The sequence below is a fragment of the Podarcis tiliguerta genome (genome assembly GCF_965153285.1).
Source record: "Podarcis tiliguerta genome assembly, chromosome: 10".
In the NCBI taxonomy this organism is placed as follows: Eukaryota; Metazoa; Chordata; class Lepidosauria; order Squamata; family Lacertidae; genus Podarcis; species Podarcis tiliguerta.
In genome coordinates, this window is record NC_139543.1 from 9,405,539 (window position 1) to 9,424,843 (window position 19,305).

Sequence of the window (19,305 nt, forward strand, 5' to 3'; positions counted from 1 at the left end):
CTGCCAGAAATGCCTTGTGCTTGTGTATAAGGGCCCTCAGGGCAGTCCTGTTCCTCAAGTGACAACATAACTAAAAGCCACTTCAAATAACCAGCAGAATCAAAATAGGAGGAATTATCATGGAATCTACCATTTCAGGCAGATTGCCAACGCTCCGGGTTACGAAAGTGCATCCCGCATGGATCACGTTTGCAACCCGAGCGTCCACTGTATTCTACTTTCCCCCCCAAGAGTGCACTGCAGTGATCAAATATTTCCTCGTCCACATTCCTTCAAACCCACCCCCCTCACACTTTGAAGGAAAAGCTTTAACCACTTGATTTGGTAGATTTTATAAAACCAAAGCACATCGCTTCTTTCCAGAAATGCATTGTGTAGGATGCACATTTGGCTTTACGGCACAAGCCACTGCTTGTATTGCAGTCATGAAGCCAATAATAAACTAGCATGTTGATTTGCCCTGATGAAAAAAGGCCACAGCAGTGCAAAGAGTCCATAATCATCAACTTTGTCCAAAGCATACATATCAAACCCTGAACAGAACGGGGGGGGGGGGGGGGGGAGTCAATTCTTATTTAATTTGACTGAATGATAACTTAATCATGGAGAGATCTTCACAGATATCCTCCCCCAAAAGCAGAACCAGACTTGATAGGACATAAGAGGCTGCCAGCTGCCTTCTTGTTCATTTCTGCTTGAAAAACACTCATATTATTATGATAACTAAACACACCCACATAATTTCCTTTTTAAAATGTATGGTTCGCATTCCAACAGTTTCCTTTATTTAAAATTACTGCTTGAGGTGTGATATTCTCTGCTCATTATACAATATGTCGTGCACTTAAAGCAGAAACCATTTATATCAGCCGGATGAAACAGATATGTAAATTTCTTGACATTCAGTCTCTAGCTATTTTGTATTCATGTTTTCTAAGAACGTTGTTTGAAAATACTTATAGTTACATATCTCAATTAAAATTATACATGCAAATCAAGCAAAGTTGAATAACTCCTTTAAATAATACTTTTCACATTGTTGTTTTAAAGTGGGATAGCCTGTTAGAACATCCAGGTCAAATCTTAAGACATATAATAGATGGGTTCGTTTCCTTTCAACTTGCGCTGCTTTTAAACTTAACCAAAATGAGACTGCAGTTGTGATATAAGACCACCATGCTGAAGTCTATACCTGCAGCACGTATTTTACAGTTAACATTTTTTCCGACATGAAAATAAACTAATGGCAAGAATTTCATGGGTTACACCATTGCCTGCCATCAAATTTTTATTTATTAAATTTCTATATTGCCCTTCATTCAAGGATCAAAGGGTGGTTTACAAAAGGTAGAAATGCCCCAGGGGAAGAGCTTCAAGACAAGGTCAATTGGATTTACGGAACTGGAATGATGGCTGAACTTGAACATTCAAGTCACTTATTTTTGCAGTGCTCTCATTTTCAAAGGATAGACATAATAGCCTCATGCACTAGCAGCGGAAACATCAAGTTTTAGGGCACCTTAAGGATGAATGCATATGTCATGAGCCTAATAGTTTCTCTTCAGGATGGCACGTTTTTTCTTGCTTCCCCATTTTCAAGTAACTCACACATGCGCCTTTCAGAGAGATATGAACCCAAATTTGCTTTAGAAATGGGTACAAATTGAGTTGAGACATCCCTAATCACCACAAAGAGCACCTTCGGATCTAGGATTTCCGTTTGGGCTTTCCCTTCTATATCCCTATATCATGTAAAACTTTGCAGTAGACATCACCCTGCAATAAACTTAGGTTGGAGAAAACATAGTCGAATTGTTCTTCATCTGCTGCGATAGCTCAGTGAGTAGATCATGAATCTCTTAAACTCAGGGTTCTGGGTTCGAGCAAAAGATTCCTGCATCTCAGGGGGTTGGCCTAGACGACCCTTGTGGTTCCGCCTCTACAATTCTCTATGCGCTGGGCTAAAAGTGGGGAGAAGGGGTGGGAGAAGTAAAAAAAAAAAAAAGAGGAGCTGATAACTCAATGGGTTAGAGGATGTCGCTGATAAAGCCAAGGGGTCCAATTCCCATTTGGGCGACCTGCTTCTTCCTGCCTTGGACTAGATGACCCGGGGGGGTCCCTTCCAAGTGCTCAATTCTGCAACCCAACAAACAGTTCTTTATTTTTTATTTTGTAGGATTTTTATTAAGTTTTTTCTATTTTACGTTTAGAATACAGTGGTACCTCGGGTTAAGTACTTAATTCGTTCCGGAGGTCTGTTCTTAACCTGAAACTGTTCTTAACCTGAAGCACCACTTTAGCTAATGGGGCCTCCTGCTGCCGCTGGAGCCCGATTTCTGTTCTTATCCTGAAGCAAAGTTCTTAACCTGAAGCAATGTTTCTGGGTTAACGGAGTGTGTAAACTGAAATGTATGTAACCCAAGGTACCACTGTATTCTTTTAAACCACCTTAAACCAAAGGCTTCCCTTCTTCTCTTTCTCATTCTCATTAATAAATAAAATTTATTATTATTATTAGACTGACTCCCGCGGCAATCTTCGCGGAGCTCTGGCCCAATGGTTGCCAGTGGCTTGAATTAATTAATTTTAATGAATGATTTTAGAGTGTTGTTTGTGCTGTACTTTTGTACTGTTTCATTGTTGTTAGCCGCCCTGAGCCCGGCTTCGGCTGGGGAGGGCGGGATATAAATAAAATTTATTATTATTATTATTATTATTAATCCCTGAATATTTTACACATGCGAACCCATTCAGTGTTGCATCCCTCAAAACTGATCCACACCGTTGAATTTATCATCTCAGTGCTGCCAGCTGGTTTTTTAAAAAACGCACACATTTTTCAACCATGCAAGCATTTCCCGTTCTCCTTTTAAACGTGCTGTTCTTCATTTACCTGCTGCACGCTCGCCACCCTCATGTACGAGGCCAGCACCAGCAACAGAGGCACGTGGACGTTCTTGCCGACGAGCAAGGGAGGACCTGAGCGAGACCAAAGGGGGGAGGGAGCGAGAAAGGGAATAAAAAGGAAAAGCGAAATAGGAAAATTGGGGGGTGGGGGAGAGCGAAAAAGTTATTGCCACGTTACTCAACAGCTGGGAACGCCAAGCAAGAATAAAACCCCGAAACGCGAAGGCTGCTCTCCGGAGTTTACCGCTGGGCGACGAGGCGAAGGCGAGGAGATCCCTCAGGATCTGGACGAGGGTCTCGATCTGCTTCCCTTCCTGGACGTTCTTCAGGCGGACGATGAGCTTCTGGAGAGCCGCTTCCCTCTCCTCCTCGTCGCCGCCCCGGCAGCTCCTGCCGCTCCCCCTCCGGCCGCTGCTCATGTCTCCCTCAGCGGCCACAAACTTTCCCTCACCGAGAGCAGCTCGGAGGGATTCCCCCCCCTCACAAACCCCGCAGCCCCACGGCAGGCTCCCTCCTGCCCGCTCGGCCGCGACGGAGGAGGAGGAGGGGTGGCGGCGAAGGCAGGCGGCAGTGCGCGCCGCATGCCCGTAGATGGCGCTTTCGTTGCGGCCGTTTGCCCCGCCGGCCTCGAGGCGGGGAGGGGAAAAGAGGCGGGAAATCAGCTCGGCCCGCTTCCCGAGCCTCGTCAAGGGGAGGGAAGCGGGAGGAGCCGCAGGCGCCGAAAACGAAACCGAGGGAGCGGGGGAAAGGGATTTTTACGGAGGGAGATGGCTGGGCGACTCGGGGTGAAGGGGATGGGGGCGGCGAAGTGCCCCTCGCCCGCGCAAAAAAAGGCGGCTCTCCTGAGGGCAGAAATGGCGACCTCATGGCGGTCTCGAGAAGGCGGCGGTTGTGTGAAGGCGGGAGGGAAAGGCGGTTTCGGGGCGCCCAACCGCCTCAAGAGTTTTGTCGTCCCCCCCCCCAAATAAATATTAGTTTTCTCTTATAACACAGACAAAAACACAAAAGAAAAACATTACATTTGACACAACATAAAAACTTAATAAAAACACACAAAATAAAAGAAGATTTTTTTCTTATTCCCTGGTGTATTTATATTGCTAAAAGACTTCCCCGACAAGACTTCATCCTATTACATATTTAGCAGTTCCCAATTTCATATTTATAACATCACTTCCTTCTTTCATTACAAACTTCTTACGCTTACTTCCAATTGTCATCCATGATAATCTTTATTATTCATCTTTTTCTATCCCTTAGCCTAATCTGTTACTTCTAGGGATTTCCTAATTATATTACAGAATCTCACTAAATATTCTTTAAATTTCTTCCAGTCTTCTTGTGTTTCCTCCTCTTTCTGATCGCGGATTCTTCCAGTCAGGTCAGCCAGCTCCAAAAAGTCCATCTTCGTCTGCCATTCTTCTAATGTCGGTATTTCCAATTTTTGGCTAATAAAAGTATTGCTGCTGTAGTGGCATACAAAAACAGTCTAACAGCCTTCTTGGGCAATTCCGGTCCTGTTATTCCAAGTAGAAAGGCTTCTGGTTTCTTAATAAATGCATTTTTCAACTTTAAAAAAAAATCATTATAAATCTTTTCCCAGAAGTCTGTCACCTTGGGACACGTCCACCACATATGAAAAAAAGTGCCTTCTTTCTCTTTACATTTCCAACATAAGTTATCATTAGTGTGGTAATGAGTTGACAAAAGCAAGCTGAGGGGAAAATATCCCCGGTCATAGCGGGTATCCCTGCCTTCATTCTTCCTTGTATATTAGTACTTTTATTATTAATTTCCTTTCCTCCAAAAGGCTGTTGTCTTTTGCGCCAAATTCTCTCTCTCCACTTTTCAGATTTATACATTTAATTAATTTTACAATCATTCTAACATTTCAAAGCTTGACTTCCTTCCCCCTCTTTCTGCAGTTCCTTAAATTTATTTTTTAATACCTTCTGCGTATCCAAATTCCTTTAATTTGGTCGTTTAATTATCTGCTTTACGTATACGCTCTTAATGAAACTGCAGGTTGTTACCATAGTCCTGCCAATATTTTTATCAGTTTGCAATTTATCTGTAAATATTCAATAAACCATTTCCATTATTTTATAAAAAGTTGGTTATCTTGATTTTTTATTTTTCCAGTAAGTTTCACCATTTCTGTATATTCCATAAGTTTTTATATCCAGTCTTCCTTTGCTGGGATTTCTTTCCATTTTGTGCCAAATTGTCAGCAAGTGCCTCTTATCTGAGGGGAAGACGACCATTGAGAAGCCCAGCTTAAAATGATTGTAGGCTGTTGCAAACCTTGACGGGAATGAAGCTGGGGGTAGTACAAAGAAGGACATGGCCAGTTCAACATAATAATAACAATAATAATAATAATTAATAATACTAATTTTATTATTTATACCCCACCCACCTGGCTGGCTTTCCCAAGCCACTCTGGGCGGCATACAGCACCTAAAAAATCGTAAAACATTAGACATTAAAAACTCCCCTAAACATTGTTGCCTTCAGATGTCTTCTAAAAATCAGATAGTTGTTTATTTCCTTGACATCTGATGGGAGAGCGTTCCACAGGGCGGGTGCCACCACCGAGAAGGCCCTCTCCCTAGTTCCCTGTAACTTTGCTTCTCACACAGGGAACTGCCAGAAGGCCCTACCATATCTTCCAACATTTCTCCGGTGAAAATAGGGATTTCCATAATAATCATTTTACTATTTATACCCCATGCATCTTCCAACATATATAAAAACATAATAAAACATTAAAAAACAAACCCATATACAGGGCTCCATATACCCTCCAACATTTCTCCCGTGAAAATAGGGACATCCTAAGAAGAAGCGGGACGTTCTAGGATCAAATCAGAAACTGGGGCAGCTTCTGTAAATCCAGAACTGTCCCTGAAAAATAGGGACATTTGGAGGGTCTGACATACATCTATCCTGAGTGTTAGATGGATAAATATTTATTTTGCACTTTGATATCAGATTACATATCCTTCCACGAGAGAGAGTCGCTTGCATTACCCTTTTTCATTTTCTGACGTCATTATACAAGAACTACCCCAGAAAAGGGACTGAGTTCAGTCTTCAGTGGACAGTGTCTACCCATCTCATGATTTCTTTTTTATGCTTGCTCTAAGGTCGGCATATCAGTAGAACAAATATTTCACATTAAACATTCAGCAGTAGCAGATACCAGGAGTTTTCTGGTAAATATATCAGAGGGCTCATGACACAGTAAAATGTGACTCATAGCAATCCTTGTAAACCCATAGCTTGTTCAGCTATTCCCCGCCCATGTACAGAATGACATCACCTCCTCTTCCCTACCATCTGCAAATTTTAGTATAAAATTTGTACACACAGCTGTTTTAGAGTGGCCAGATGTCCTACTGTACAGAGGACAGCCCTCTTTTTAAAGATGTTATCGGTTTAAAGGCCTTTCCAGTCCCAGCTTAGGACCAAAAAGAGAGCAGAGGTCTTGAAGTTGCCAATCAAACAAAACCCAGACAGCAGATAGAAATGCAAGATATGTACTTGACTATTTAAATTATAGCATTTATTTCTAAATGTGCATATACATGTATGTATGTATGTTAGCAAATGTATGCACATTTTCGGCAAATCTGTGTTCCCCTTGTCCTTTTTTTTTTTAAAGCAATTGTTGAATACAAATGGGAGGGGATGTGGTCCTGCTCCCCCCCCCCAAAAAAAAACCCTACCTTCTGCCTTCCTTCAGATAATGGTCTTAATAATAATAATTTTATTTATTTATTTATACCCCACCCATCTGACTGAGTTTCCCCAGCCTCTCTGGGCGGCTTCCAGCAGAATATTAAAATATAGTGATTCATCAATGTCCCCATTGTGTTGAAAAGGCTGTAGGAATTGTGGTTCCTCTTTCCATGCACAGTGGGCCTGCAATACAGTGCAAAAATTATGGGGAAATGATGTTGTTTTCATTGACAACAGCACAACTGGCTGTTGCTTGTCCCTGGAAAGGCAAATCAGAGCCGCTAATTATCTATGTATGGCTATCAGGGGCATGTCAAAAGGGGATAAGGTGTTTGAGATTTAGTTTCTGTTCTTTTTCATGAGTAAGGGACAACATACTCTCAAAGTCGCTATCTAAAATTTCATGCATATCACAACCCTGCTCCACTGAATTGAAATTTCAGCCTTCACGACATAGGAAAACGGATAAGTAAACAGCTATTTTCATGGAGGAGGGTCAATATATTAACTGATATGCATGAAATTTCATATATAGCTATATAATCCCTACTATAGTAAAATAAGACCTTCGGAGCAGGCATTTTCAAAAAAAAGTTTTTTATGAACCACCCTAGTAGGGCAGTAATTGTTCCTTGATAAACTGTCACCCCCCCCCCCCCATGATGGCACCTGGGGCGACTCGCCCCCTTTCCTACGCTCCTGTGCCACCATTCAAATGTACGCATTATGCTGCACTCTAATAACAACATATTCTGAAATGAATTTCACATTTGCACATACAGAGGCCATGTATTTCCCCGCTACTACCCTAGTCTTCTATTTTGCCAGTCACACTTAATTTTACTTTATTTAATTATATGTAATTATGAGAAGTCAAGTTATGCTGGACAGTGGGTGCATTCAGGAAAGAAGACAAGGAACACATTATGTAGATGTTACTGAGTTTCTCTGCTTATCCAGAATCGTAGGATAATATTTAAATGCAGTATACCTTTCTCCTGGGTCTTCTAACAGTTACAATGTATTTCAGCACATAACTCTAGTCTCCTATTCCCAGGGGTTGGTGAACCTACTAATTATACATGGGGCGACTTTTGAAAAGCCTTTGGAAGTTTCAGCTGGTTTAGAACGTGGCATCCAGGCTGCTGACAAAGCCTTGTACATGTGACAAAGTTATGATTTCAGAATCTTTAAGCTGAAATCATTTATGCATACTTTTGTTGTTGTTTAGTCGTGTCCGACTCTTCGTGACCCCATGGACCAGAGCACGCCAGGCACTCCTGTCTTCCACTGCCTCCTGCAGTTTGGTCAAACTCATGCTGGTAGTTTCAAGAACACTGTCCAACCATCTTGTCCTCTTGTCGTCCCCTTCTCCTTGTGCCCTCCATCTTTCCCAACATCAGGGTCTTTTCCAGGGAGTCTTCTCTTCTCATGAGGTGGCCAAAGTACTGAAGCCTCAGCTTCAGGATCTGTTCTTCCAGTGAGCACTCAGGGCTGATTTCCTTAAGAATGGATCGGTTTGATCTTCTTGCAGTCCTTGGGACTCTCAAGTCTCCTCCAGCACCATAATTCAAAAGCATCAATTCTTCGGCGATCAGCCTTCTTTATGGTCCAGCTCTCACTTCCATACATCACTACTGGGAAAACCATAGCTTTAACTATAGGGACCTTTGTCGGCAAGGTGATGCCTCTGCTTTTTAAGATGCTGTCTAGGTTTGTCATTGCTTTTCTTCCAAGAAGCAGGTGTCTTTTAATTTCGTGACTGCTGTCACCATCTGCAGTGATCATGAAGCCCAAGAAAGTAAAATCTCTCACTGCCTCCATTTATTCCCCTTCTATTTGCGAGGAGGTGATGGGACCAGTGGCCATGATCTTAGTTTTTTTGATGTTGAGCTTCAGACCATATTTTGCGCTCTGAAGCTCAACATCAAAAAAAACTAAGATCATTTTGTATTCTCATTTTGTATTTTTATGCTGTGAACCAGCCTGTGATCTTTTGGATGAAGGGTGGGGTATATAAATATCATCATCATCATCAGTACAATGCTGAAGTTGGTTACTAGTTCCCAATATCTTATTTGTGGGAAAGTTCAAAACACACCTGAATCAGTGTTTGTGTGGGTGCAGGTGTGCATTCTTGTGCATGTCTGTCGAGACATCTGTCTTCAACGACATTGGCTAACCCTCCCATCTTGGTGTCATCTGCAGATTTGATGAGCATCCCCTCAATGCCTTCATCCAAGTCGTTTCTAAAGACATTGAACAACAATGGGTTCAGGACGGAAGCCTGTGGCACTCCACTTATCAATTTTCCCCAAGTTGATGAGGACCCATTAGTGAGCGCTCTTTGGGTTCGGTCAGTCAGCTAGCTGCAAATCCATCCAATACTTTCTGCCCTTCATCATCCTCTCCTCCACAAGTGGCCGTGAGATCTTGGGCCTGGGGCAATCTACGTAGAGGAGGGAGAACTTATGTCTGAAGTGTGGGGACATTTTGGCAAATTGTAGGGAATGAGGATTGGTAACAGTGTTGGGGATTTGAAGGAGCTATTGCGGGTTGGGTAAAGTGTAATGTCCCACAATTTCGTGCTGAAGAAACAACGAGCAAGCTAAGGGGAGTGGGAAATCAGCCAACCAACAGAGTGTCAGAGGTGCACTTGCCTGTAGGCAGAGTCTATATCCAGTGTCAGGTCCAGTCCTAGGATCGGACAACAGCAGTTCAAGTGGTAAGATGGTCCAGGAGTCAAGGAATCTGATGATCAAGAGGAAGAGATTATACTTGGGAACAGAAAAATTGTTGGCTTATTATTGTATTTTTCTTATGTGAACGAGCTTGCCTGCTAATATTCTGTAATATATTCCTCCATAGACTAGTTATTACATAGAATGGTTTGCTTGTTTTTTAACAAAGAGTCTGTATATTATTGACTTTGATCTTAAGACCAATCTATTGGGGAATTCTTAATATGAAAGCTCTGTTTGTTAATGTTATATAATTGCCTCAATGGTCCTGGGATACTTGCCCGCAAGAAAATTGCAATGACATTATTACTTTGCCAGTTTAAAAAAAAATCTCATTCTGTCACTTTGCCCCAGTCCTAAGCACCATTTTGTGTTTGTGTGTTTAGCACAATCCTAAACATGTCTACTCCTTACTCAGAAGCAGGTGCCCACTAAGTTCAATAGGACTTACTTCCAAGTAAAGACACAGTTGTCTGGAAAGTTGTCCTGTGCAAGTAATAGAAGCTGTGCAAGAATACAAATGCATACTCCCCAACATATCTCCAATGAAAATAGAGACATCCTATCCCATAATTACAATAATAATTTCATTATTTATACCCCGCCCATCTCACTAGGTTGCCTCAGTCACTCTGGGTGGTTTTCAACATATATAAAAACGTCACTAAACATTAAACAAACTTCCCTATACAGTGGTACCTCTGGTTACAAACTTAATTCGTTCTGGAGGTCTGTTCTAAACCTGAAACCGTTCTTAACCACTTTAGCTAATGGGGTCTCCCGCTGGCGTGCAATTTCTGTTCTCATCCTGGGGCAAAATTCTTAACCCGAGGTACTACTTCCAGGTTAGCGGAGTCTGTAACGCAAGGTGTTTGTAATATGTACAAGGCTGCCTTCAGATGTCCTCTAAAGGTTGTATAGTTACTTATCTCATTGGCTCGGAGGTTGCATAACTCCATATACTCCAGCATTCTCCAATAAAAATTGGGACATCCTAAGGAAAAGCGGGACATTCCAGGATCAAATCAGAAACCAGGATGGCTTCTGTAAATCCAGGACTGTCCCTGGAAAGTAGGGACACTTGGAGGGTCTGTAAATGCACTCTTGTGTGGCTCTCATTTACTTCTAGGTGTGATGGCCTGGGATTCCGATTCGGAGGATGAAACAGAGGAATCCCGGCCTGCACAGGAGTCCCCGCCTCCAGGGCCGGCTGAACTGGGGCCAGGCCTAGATGCTGAAGAGCCTGCACCTGTGGCAGTGCATCAGGAGCTGGCCCCAGGTGAAGCCCTTCTGGCCCCAGAGAGGCTTGACGACTCAGTGGCCACAGGTGAGCCTCCTCCAGGGCCCAGTAACCCTTCGGCCTCTCCTGATCTGCAGAGGTTTAGAGCAGAGAGGCGAAGGGAACTGGTTGCCCCCAGGAGGAGTGCTCGCCTTAAGGCCAGAGGAGGCGGGGCTCCTGGGGGTCGGGACCGCCCCTGGCCTTAGAAGAGGATAAAAGCCCAGTCAGCCCGGCCCCAGGTTGCGGGAGCAACGTCGTTGTTGGCTTCGGACCTTCCTGCGTTCTTGATCCCTGCTCGGCCACCTGTTCCTGACTATCCGGTACTCCTGTTCCCTGCTCGGCCTCCTGTTCCCGACCATCCGGTGTTCCTGTTCCCTGCACAGCCTCCTGTTCCAGCGTTCCTGTTCACCGCCCGGCACTCTGCCTCGGACCTTGCCCCTCTTCGTGTGGACTTTGCTACACCCAAGGTACCTTACCCCCGGGACCAGCACAGTTTGCTCCCGCCCCCTCCCGCACTCCCCCTTCGTCGGGGTGCGTTCGGGAAGAGCCAGAGGCCATGGCTGAACAGGCGGCTGCACTGGTGGCTTTGGCCCAGGAGAACCAGGCCTTGTCTCACACCGTGCAGCAGCTCAGTGACGCGGTTGAGGCACTTCAGCAACGCTTGGAAGCCCTACCGGCTTCTGGGGCCGACGCCCCGGCTCCGGGCAAGTACCCAGTGGCTTTGCCTGAGAAATTTGATGGAGCCCCGGCCAGCTTTCCCATGTTCCTGGCCCAGGCCAAACTGTATATTCAGGGGCGAGCCCGGAACTTTCCTGACGACCGTACCAAGGTGCACTTTTTGATTAGCTTGTTAAAGGACCAGGCGGCCAAGTGGGCGTTGCCGCTACTCAGGCAAGACTCCCCCTTGCTGGCAGACTATACGGGGTTTTGCAATCGTTTGGAGGCCGCGTTCGGCAACCCCCAGAAAGAGAGTCAAGCCAACCGGGCGATTCGGCATTTGAAACAGGGCAAGTCCACGGTGGCCACATATACCACGGAGTTCCGGCTGTTGGCACAGGACTTGACCTGGAATGACTCGGCACTGCGGGACCAGTATCTCGAAGGGCTTTCGGACGAGGTACTGGACCAGTTGGCCACAATGGAACGCCCCACCACGCTGGACACTCTCATTCAACGGAGTCTACAAATAGGCGACCGGTTGGAGGATCGTCGTCAGGCCCGGGGTCGCCGACACTTCCAGTTCACGGCACCAGCTTTTTCCGGCAGCCCCACGGTCACAACTGATTTAACGGAGGAGCCTATGCAGCTCGGGGCAGTGCGGCCACGCCTTTCCCCCGCAGAGAAGGCGCGGCGTCGGGATGGAAATCTCTGTCTTTACTGTGGCGGAAGTGGACACTTCGCTCGGTCCTGCCCTGAGAAACGCCAGCCGCAGGGAAACCGCCAACCCCAGTAGCTGATGGCCCTAGCTACCGGGGGTCCCAAACCGTACAGAATGGGCCCGCACCAATGGACTTGCAACATCTTATGGTTTCGGTACGTTTATACCCTCCAGGTGGGCCCTGGATCCTCACCCATGCTTTGGTAGATTCAGGGGCAACCCGCTCCTATATGGATGCTGCTTTTGCCGCCCATCATCAGGTGCCACTTCGGAACAAGCCAGTACCGGTCCAGGTGGAAGCGATTGACGGACGACTTCTGCGTTCAGGTGCCGTTACTCAGGAGACCCAGCCTCTGGTCCTGTGTCTCCAGCAGCACCGGGAGTTGCGAACTTTGGACATTGCCTCTATGCCCCGCTTCCCCCTGGTGCTCGGGATGGACTGGCTGGAGGCCCACAACGTTCAGATTGACTGGGTCAAACGGACCGTGCACTTCCCAGACCCATGTTCCCATGCTCAATCCGGAACGCTGGCGGCCGCGCCCTCAGAGGAGGCAGCACCCACGCTCCCGGCCGTGTACCAGGACTACCAGGACGTGTTCGAGGAACGGGGGGCAGACCAGCTGCCGCCGCATCGGCCTTTTGACTGCGGCATAGACCTCCAACCCGGAGCGCCTTTACCAGTGAGTCGCTTATATTCCCTAACAGAGCCAGAGCGCGAGGCTTTGCAGGACTTCTTGCGCAAGAACCTGGAGCGTGGGTTCATTAGGCCTTCCACCTCGCCCACCGCGGCGCCGGTGCTTTTTGTTAAGAAGAAATGTGGGGAACTCCGCCCTTGCCATGATTACCGAGCCCTGAACAAAATTACCGTCCCAGACCGGTACCCCTTGCCCCTTATCTCGGAGCTGCTGGAGCGGGTGCAAGGGGCACAGGTGTTCACCAAGCTGGACCTCCGGGGGGCCTACAACTTGATTCGGATCCGAGCCGGGGATGAGTGGAAGACAGCGTTTGGGACCCGGTACGGGCAGTTCGAATATTTGGTTATGCCTTTCGGTTTGTGCAACGCGCCTGCTGTGTTTCAACGCTACATCAACCACGTGTTTCAGGACCTGTTAGACAAGTACGTGGTGGTGTATTTGGATGACATACTGATTTACTCCCGTGACCCGGCTCGCCATGAGGGACATGTCCGGACCGTGCTGCAGCGCTTGCGTGAGCACCGTTTGTACGCAAAGCTCAGCAAGTGCGAGTTCCATCAGCGGACTGTGGACTTCCTTGGTCACCGGCTCTCTCCAGATGGGGTGCAAATGGACCCGGGGAAGGTGACAGCGGTTCAAGAATGGGCGGCACCCCGGAACCGCAAGGACCTACAGCGTTTCCTGGGGTTCGCCAATTACTACCGGACCTTCATCGCTGATTATGCTCATCGCACCACCCCGTTGACCCGGCTACTGCGCCCAAAGACGCCGTTTTCCTGGGACAAGGAGGCAGAGGAGGCGTTTCAGGGGTTGAAGGCCTGTTTCCAGAGGGCACCAATCTTACAACATCCTGACCCCTCTCGACCCTTTGTGGTGGAGACCGACGCTTCCAGTACGGCTCTCGGTGCCGTCTTGTCTCAACAGATTGGTCCTGAAGCGCCACTCTTACCCTGTGCCTTCTATTCCCGCCAGCTCCTACCAGCGGAGCGTAACTATACTGTGTGGGAGCGGGAACTACTGGCCATCAAGGTAGCCTTTGAGGTCTGGCGCCACCATCTTGAGGGGGCACGACATCCGGTGGAGGTGAGAACCGACCACCGGAACCTGGAGTACCTCCAGACCACCCGCAAGCTGAACCAAAGACAGATCCGGTGGGCGTTGTTCTTTTCCCGGTTCCAGTTCCGGATCCGCTACATCCCTAGCTCTCAGAATCAGAAGGCGGATGCCCTGTCCCGGAAACCTGACGACAACGCAGACACGGTACAGCAAGCAGAACCCACCACGATCCTACCTCCGGCTGCATTCCTGGCCACCCAGGAGGCGCAGCCACTGCAGGTTCGGGTGCGGGAACAGCAGCGGGTCGACGCTTGGGCCCAGGAACGACTCCGGGAGCTGGCTGAAGGGTCCAGCCCACAGTATCCGGGGCTGGTCCTGCATCAGGGCCTTCTGCTGCACCACGGTCGTTTGTACATCCCGCCAGGGCCACTACGGCTGGAGGTTCTCCGGATGGCCCATGATGCCCCAGCAGCGGGGCACTTTGGACGGTATCGGACCACCCATCTGGTCAGTCGAGAGTTTTGGTGGCCCCGCCTGAAGGCTGACGTGGCTCGCTACGTTGCTGGTTGTGATGTCTGCCGGCGCGCCAAGGGACCTACCGGGCGACCCCCCGGCCTACTTCAGCCATTGCCAGTTCCACCGCACCCTTGGCACACGGTTTCGTTGGACTTTGTAGTGGACTTACCCTCGTCTCGTGGCTGTACCTGCCTTCTGGTTTTCTCCGACCATTTCACCAAGATGGTGCACTGCGCTCCCTGTCCATCTGTACCCACAGCCAAGGAAACTGCTCAGCTGTACCTTCAGCATGTCTTCCGCCTGCATGGCCTACCTGAGCGCGTGGTGTCCGACCGGGGCGTTCAGTTCACATCCCGGTTCTGGCAAGCACTACACCAGACCCTCGGGACGGAGGTCTGCCTCTCGTCAGCCTACCACCCACAGACCGATGGCCAGACGGAACGGGCGAACGCGGTGCTGGAGCAGTACCTCCGGTGTTACTGCAGCTACCAGCAGGATGACTGGGTCGACCACCTGGCATTGGCGGAGTTCGCCTACAATAACGCGGTGAATGCGTCCACCCAGCAGACCCCGTTCCAGGCCAGTTATGGTTATCATCCACGGCTGTTTCCAGAGGTGCTGCCGACATCCGCAGTCCCGGCGGTGACGGAGTGGCTTCAAGAGCTCCAGTCCCAGCAACAGCTTTTGGTGGAGCAACTGCACCAGGCCAAGGAAGCGTACAAGGCCCAGGCCGACCGCCACCGCCAGGTGGGGCCGGAACTTCGCGTCGGTGACCTGGTTTGGCTCTCCACTCGCCACCTCCACCCCTCTCGACCTTCGCGGAAGTTGGACGCCCGCTTCACCGGCCCGTTCCCTATCGTAGACCAAGTCTCTCCTGTGGCATTTCGTCTCCGGTTACCCGCAACCCTGAAGGTTCACCCGGTCTTCCACAGGTCCCTTTTGAGTCCGGTGGCCCCACCCGACGAGTTCCACCCGAACCGTCCCCGACCGCAGCCAGTGTTGGTTCGGGGAGAGCCTGAGTACGAGGTGGAACGCATCCTGGACTCCCGATACCGCAGGGGGAAGCTGCAGTATCTCATTGACTGGAAGGGGTACGGACCGGAGGACCGTTCCTGGGAACCAGCGGCCAACGTCCACGCACCTGCCTGCCTCCGAGAGTTCCATGCGACGTACCCCGGCAAGCCGGGTCCGGACCCTCGGTTGAGGGGGGGGCCTGGGAGGGGGGATGGTGTGATGGCCTGGGATTCCGATTCGGAGGATGAAACAGAGGAATCCCGGCCTGCACAGGAGTCCCCGCCTCCAGGGCCGGCTGAACTGGGGCCAGGCCTAGATGCTGAAGAGCCTGCACCTGTGGCAGTGCATCAGGAGCTGGCCCCAGGTGAAGCCCTTCTGGCCCCAGAGAGGCTTGACGACTCAGTGGCCACAGGTGAGCCTCCTCCAGGGCCCAGTAACCCTTCGGCCTCTCCTGATCTGCAGAGGTTTAGAGCAGAGAGGCGAAGGGAACTGGTTGCCCCCAGGAGGAGTGCTCGCCTTAAGGCCAGAGGAGGCGGGGCTCCTGGGGGTCGGGACCGCCCCTGGCCTTAGAAGAGGATAAAAGCCCAGTCAGCCCGGCCCCAGGTTGCGGGAGCAACGTCGTTGTTGGCTTCGGACCTTCCTGCGTTCTTGATCCCTGCTCGGCCACCTGTTCCTGACTATCCGGTACTCCTGTTCCCTGCTCGGCCTCCTGTTCCCGACCATCCGGTGTTCCTGTTCCCTGCACAGCCTCCTGTTCCAGCGTTCCTGTTCACCGCCCGGCACTCTGCCTCGGACCTTGCCCCTCTTCGTGTGGACTTTGCTACACCCAAGGTACCTTACCCCCGGGACCAGCACACTATGGTTATTATAAAAGACCATTTTATGGAGGATTGTGTCATTTTATGTATTACAGTGGTACCTTGGGTTACAAACACCTCAGGTTACAAACTCCGCTAACCCGGAAGTAGTACCTCAGGTTGCAAACTTTGCCCCAGGATGAGAATGGAAATCGTGCGGCGGCGGCGGCATAGCGGCAGCGGGAGGCCCCATTAGCAAAAGCGCGCCTCACATTAAGAACGGTTTCGGGTTAAGAACGGACCTCCGGAACGAATTAAGTTCGTAACCCAGGGTAAAGGTGTAAAGGTAAAGGGACCCCTGACCATTAGGTCCAGTCGTGGCCGACTCTGGGGTTGTGGCACTCATCTCGCTTTATTGGCCAAGGGAGCTGGCGTACAGCTTCCGGGTGATGTGGCCAGCATGACTAAGCTGCTACTGGCGAACCAGAGCAGCGCACGGAAATGCTGTGTTTACCTTCCCGTCGGAGCGGTACCTATTTATCTACTTGACTTTGATGTGCTTTCGAACTGCTAGGTTGGCAGGAGCAGGCACCGAGCAACGGGAGCTCACCCCGTCGCGGGGATTCGAACTGCCAACCTTCTGACTGGCAAATCCTAAGCTCTCTGGTTTAACCCACAGCGCCACCCGCGTCCCATTCTTTCCCATCAGGTCCTAGGGCGAGTTACAGCAATTTAAATTTCAGAATGAAAAACAGTTGAAACAGATTACAACTGCAGGATTAGGGTGGTCCCTGAAAACACACATCTCAGGTGTCAAAAGCCAGGGTATAGTATGCATGTGATTGCCAAACCTGGGAGCAATGTAAGACTTTGGTCACAAAGTGATCTAAATTTAGCAGCATAGAATATGAGCTAGGAGAAAATCACCTGCAAATGATACCTACATTGTCATTTACAATCATCCACTATTTTTCCTGCTTTGGTTTCCTGAAAAGAGCAAAGTACATGATGCTTGTAAAGTTCTGGATTATTTCTTTACAATGCACTTTTAGCCCAAATCATGAATCTGCTCCTTAAAGACATCTGATTGCAATAAATCCACCTGCACGTAATATATATTTATTTATTACGGCCGTGGGCCCATACAGGAAAAAACATAAATAACAGCTTGTGCACATGGGGAAAGAAAAAAAGAAAAGAAAAAAAAGAAAAAAGAAATGAACAGCCGCTAAAACGCCACTATAACAATAAAATACTATAAGATGGAATGGCATCCTACACCTTAATTAGCTTGTAGTGCTCCTTGGCGTCGCTTTTGGGTAAGGACCGCGGCCAGGAACCTAGCCACTTTCAGGGTCGTATGGGAATCCTTATCCGGCAAGATTTGGGCAAGGTGGAATGTTGGAGGGGTACCCACTAGTTTCTGTATGATTGATCCCAACAAATTTGCCCGTAGCACATTGAACAAGGGGCAAGAGAACATAATGTGCTGGAGCGACTCCGGCGTCACCTTATCACATTTGCACATGGCGGGGACTTGGCCCTTTGAGAATCTATGTCTCAGGACATTGGAGGGAAAAACGTTAAACCTCGCTTTGGTGAAGGCCAGTCTATGGGCAACAGTCGAAAGGGAGGAGAGGTATGATGGAACGCAGTAAGTTAAAGTGATACCAATGCTCTGGGGCGAACAAACACCTCCCCCCATCATATAATTTCGCTGTAAGTCGATGTCATCCAGTCTTTGGCGGATCAGTCTTTGAGCTGTGATTTGGTCTAATTTTAGGGAATCTGAGGGAGAGATTCCATAACTCAAGAGTTTGGCATGGATTCTACTAGACCAAAGGCTAGAGAATTCATCTCGCCATAGGCATTGGACAAGGTAATGGTTTGGTAATCTATGCCACAATGATAACCAGTAGTTGAAGACTTGCTTCCACAGGCAAGTTTCTAAGGATGCGATCTTCAATTCTAGTCGCATGGCTGCGTTGCTTACGCACAGAGGGAGCATTAGGAGCCGACGTAGGAATTGGTTTTGCAGAGTCTCAAGGGGAGCAAGATCTGTCAACACGGCCCAGAGCGGGGCAGCATAAGCGAGCACAGCCACCACTTTTGCCTTGAACACCTTTAGGGCCGAGGGAACATGCAAAGCTCCATCCGAAAAGAAAAATCGGAGGAGCGCATATGACAGAGTTTTGGCCTTATTAAGTAGGTGTTGAATTTGAGCTTTCCACCCCAGATTGTATTGAAAAATAACTCCTAGGTATTGAAATTTTAAGACTTGCTCTATTTTTGCTCCACCAAGCTTCCATTTATATAATCTCCGGCTTCTGGAGAAAATCAGAATCTTGGATTTGACATAGTTGATGGTTAATTGGTTGAGTTGGCAATACGTGGCAAAGATCTTCAGAGCTCTGGTTAGTCCAACACGTGTAAAAGATAGAATTACTGCATCGACCGCATATAAAAGGAGTGGGCAACGATAATCCGCTAGTCTAGGCGCGTGTGTACTTGGAGATGAGTTAACTAGGGGTGCTCGCATGTCGCTGATGAATAGGTTGAATAGGCAGGGAGCCAATATACAACCTTGGCGCACTCCCTTGTTTATTGGTATCGGGTTTGTGAGGTCGCCCGCAGGAGTGAGTCTCACTCTGGCAAGGGTGCCTTCGTGGAGTTGACTTATAAGCCATAAGAGTCTTCTATCAATGCCCTGTTTCGCAAGTTTCTCCCAAAGGATATTTCTAGGCACGCTGTCGAAGGCTGCCTTTAGATCTAAAAAGGCCGCACAGAGGTAGCCCCGAGGAGGGGAGGAGTACTTCCGTGCCAGATGATAAAGCACTATCGCATGATCGGTTGTAGAACGTTTAATTCTGAACCCTGCTTGTTCGTGGCCAATCTGGTTAGTCTCATCTACCCATCACAATAGTTTAGTCAGCAAAAAGCTGGCATAAATTTTCCCTATAATCGAAAGGAGGCTGATGTTACGGTAATTTTCCGGCTCCATTGGAGAACCTTTTTTGTGGATTGGTACTATGATGGCCTCCTTCCATATTTTGGGGATGCGACCAGAGGCGTTGATTGCGTTGAAGGTTTTGGCCAAGATGCCAGCCCACCATTTTGGGTGTAGTTTGATGGCTTCGGCAGGGATCAGATCGGGCCCAGGGGCTTTGCCCGGTTTCAG

General features: G+C 48.5%; 1 protein-coding gene and 1 long non-coding RNA gene across 4 annotated transcripts in view; one reads left to right on the forward strand and one right to left on the reverse strand.

Annotated features, from left to right (window-relative positions):
• LRRK2 (leucine rich repeat kinase 2) overlaps positions 1-3,762 on the reverse strand; it is an 82,154-nt gene extending 78,392 nt beyond the window's left edge. The window contains exons 1-2 of one of the 2 annotated variants that reach the window (XM_083399214.1): positions 3,152-3,762; positions 2,894-2,979 (exon numbers count right to left, since the gene is read on the reverse strand). In XM_083399214.1, the coding sequence (XP_083255340.1) occupies positions 2,894-2,979; positions 3,152-3,326 (261 nt within the window). In that variant the 5' untranslated portion in view covers positions 3,327-3,762. The remainder of the gene's footprint in view (positions 1-2,893; positions 2,980-3,151) is intronic. The other variant, XM_083399215.1, reaches the window with a different exon arrangement.
• Positions 3,325-19,305, forward strand: part of LOC310658325 — a 43,582-nt gene continuing 27,601 nt past the window's right edge. For both annotated transcript variants that reach the window (XR_014502233.1, XR_014502234.1), the window contains exon 1: positions 3,325-3,467. This is a non-coding gene — a long non-coding RNA (uncharacterized lncRNA). The remainder of the gene's footprint in view (positions 3,468-19,305) is intronic.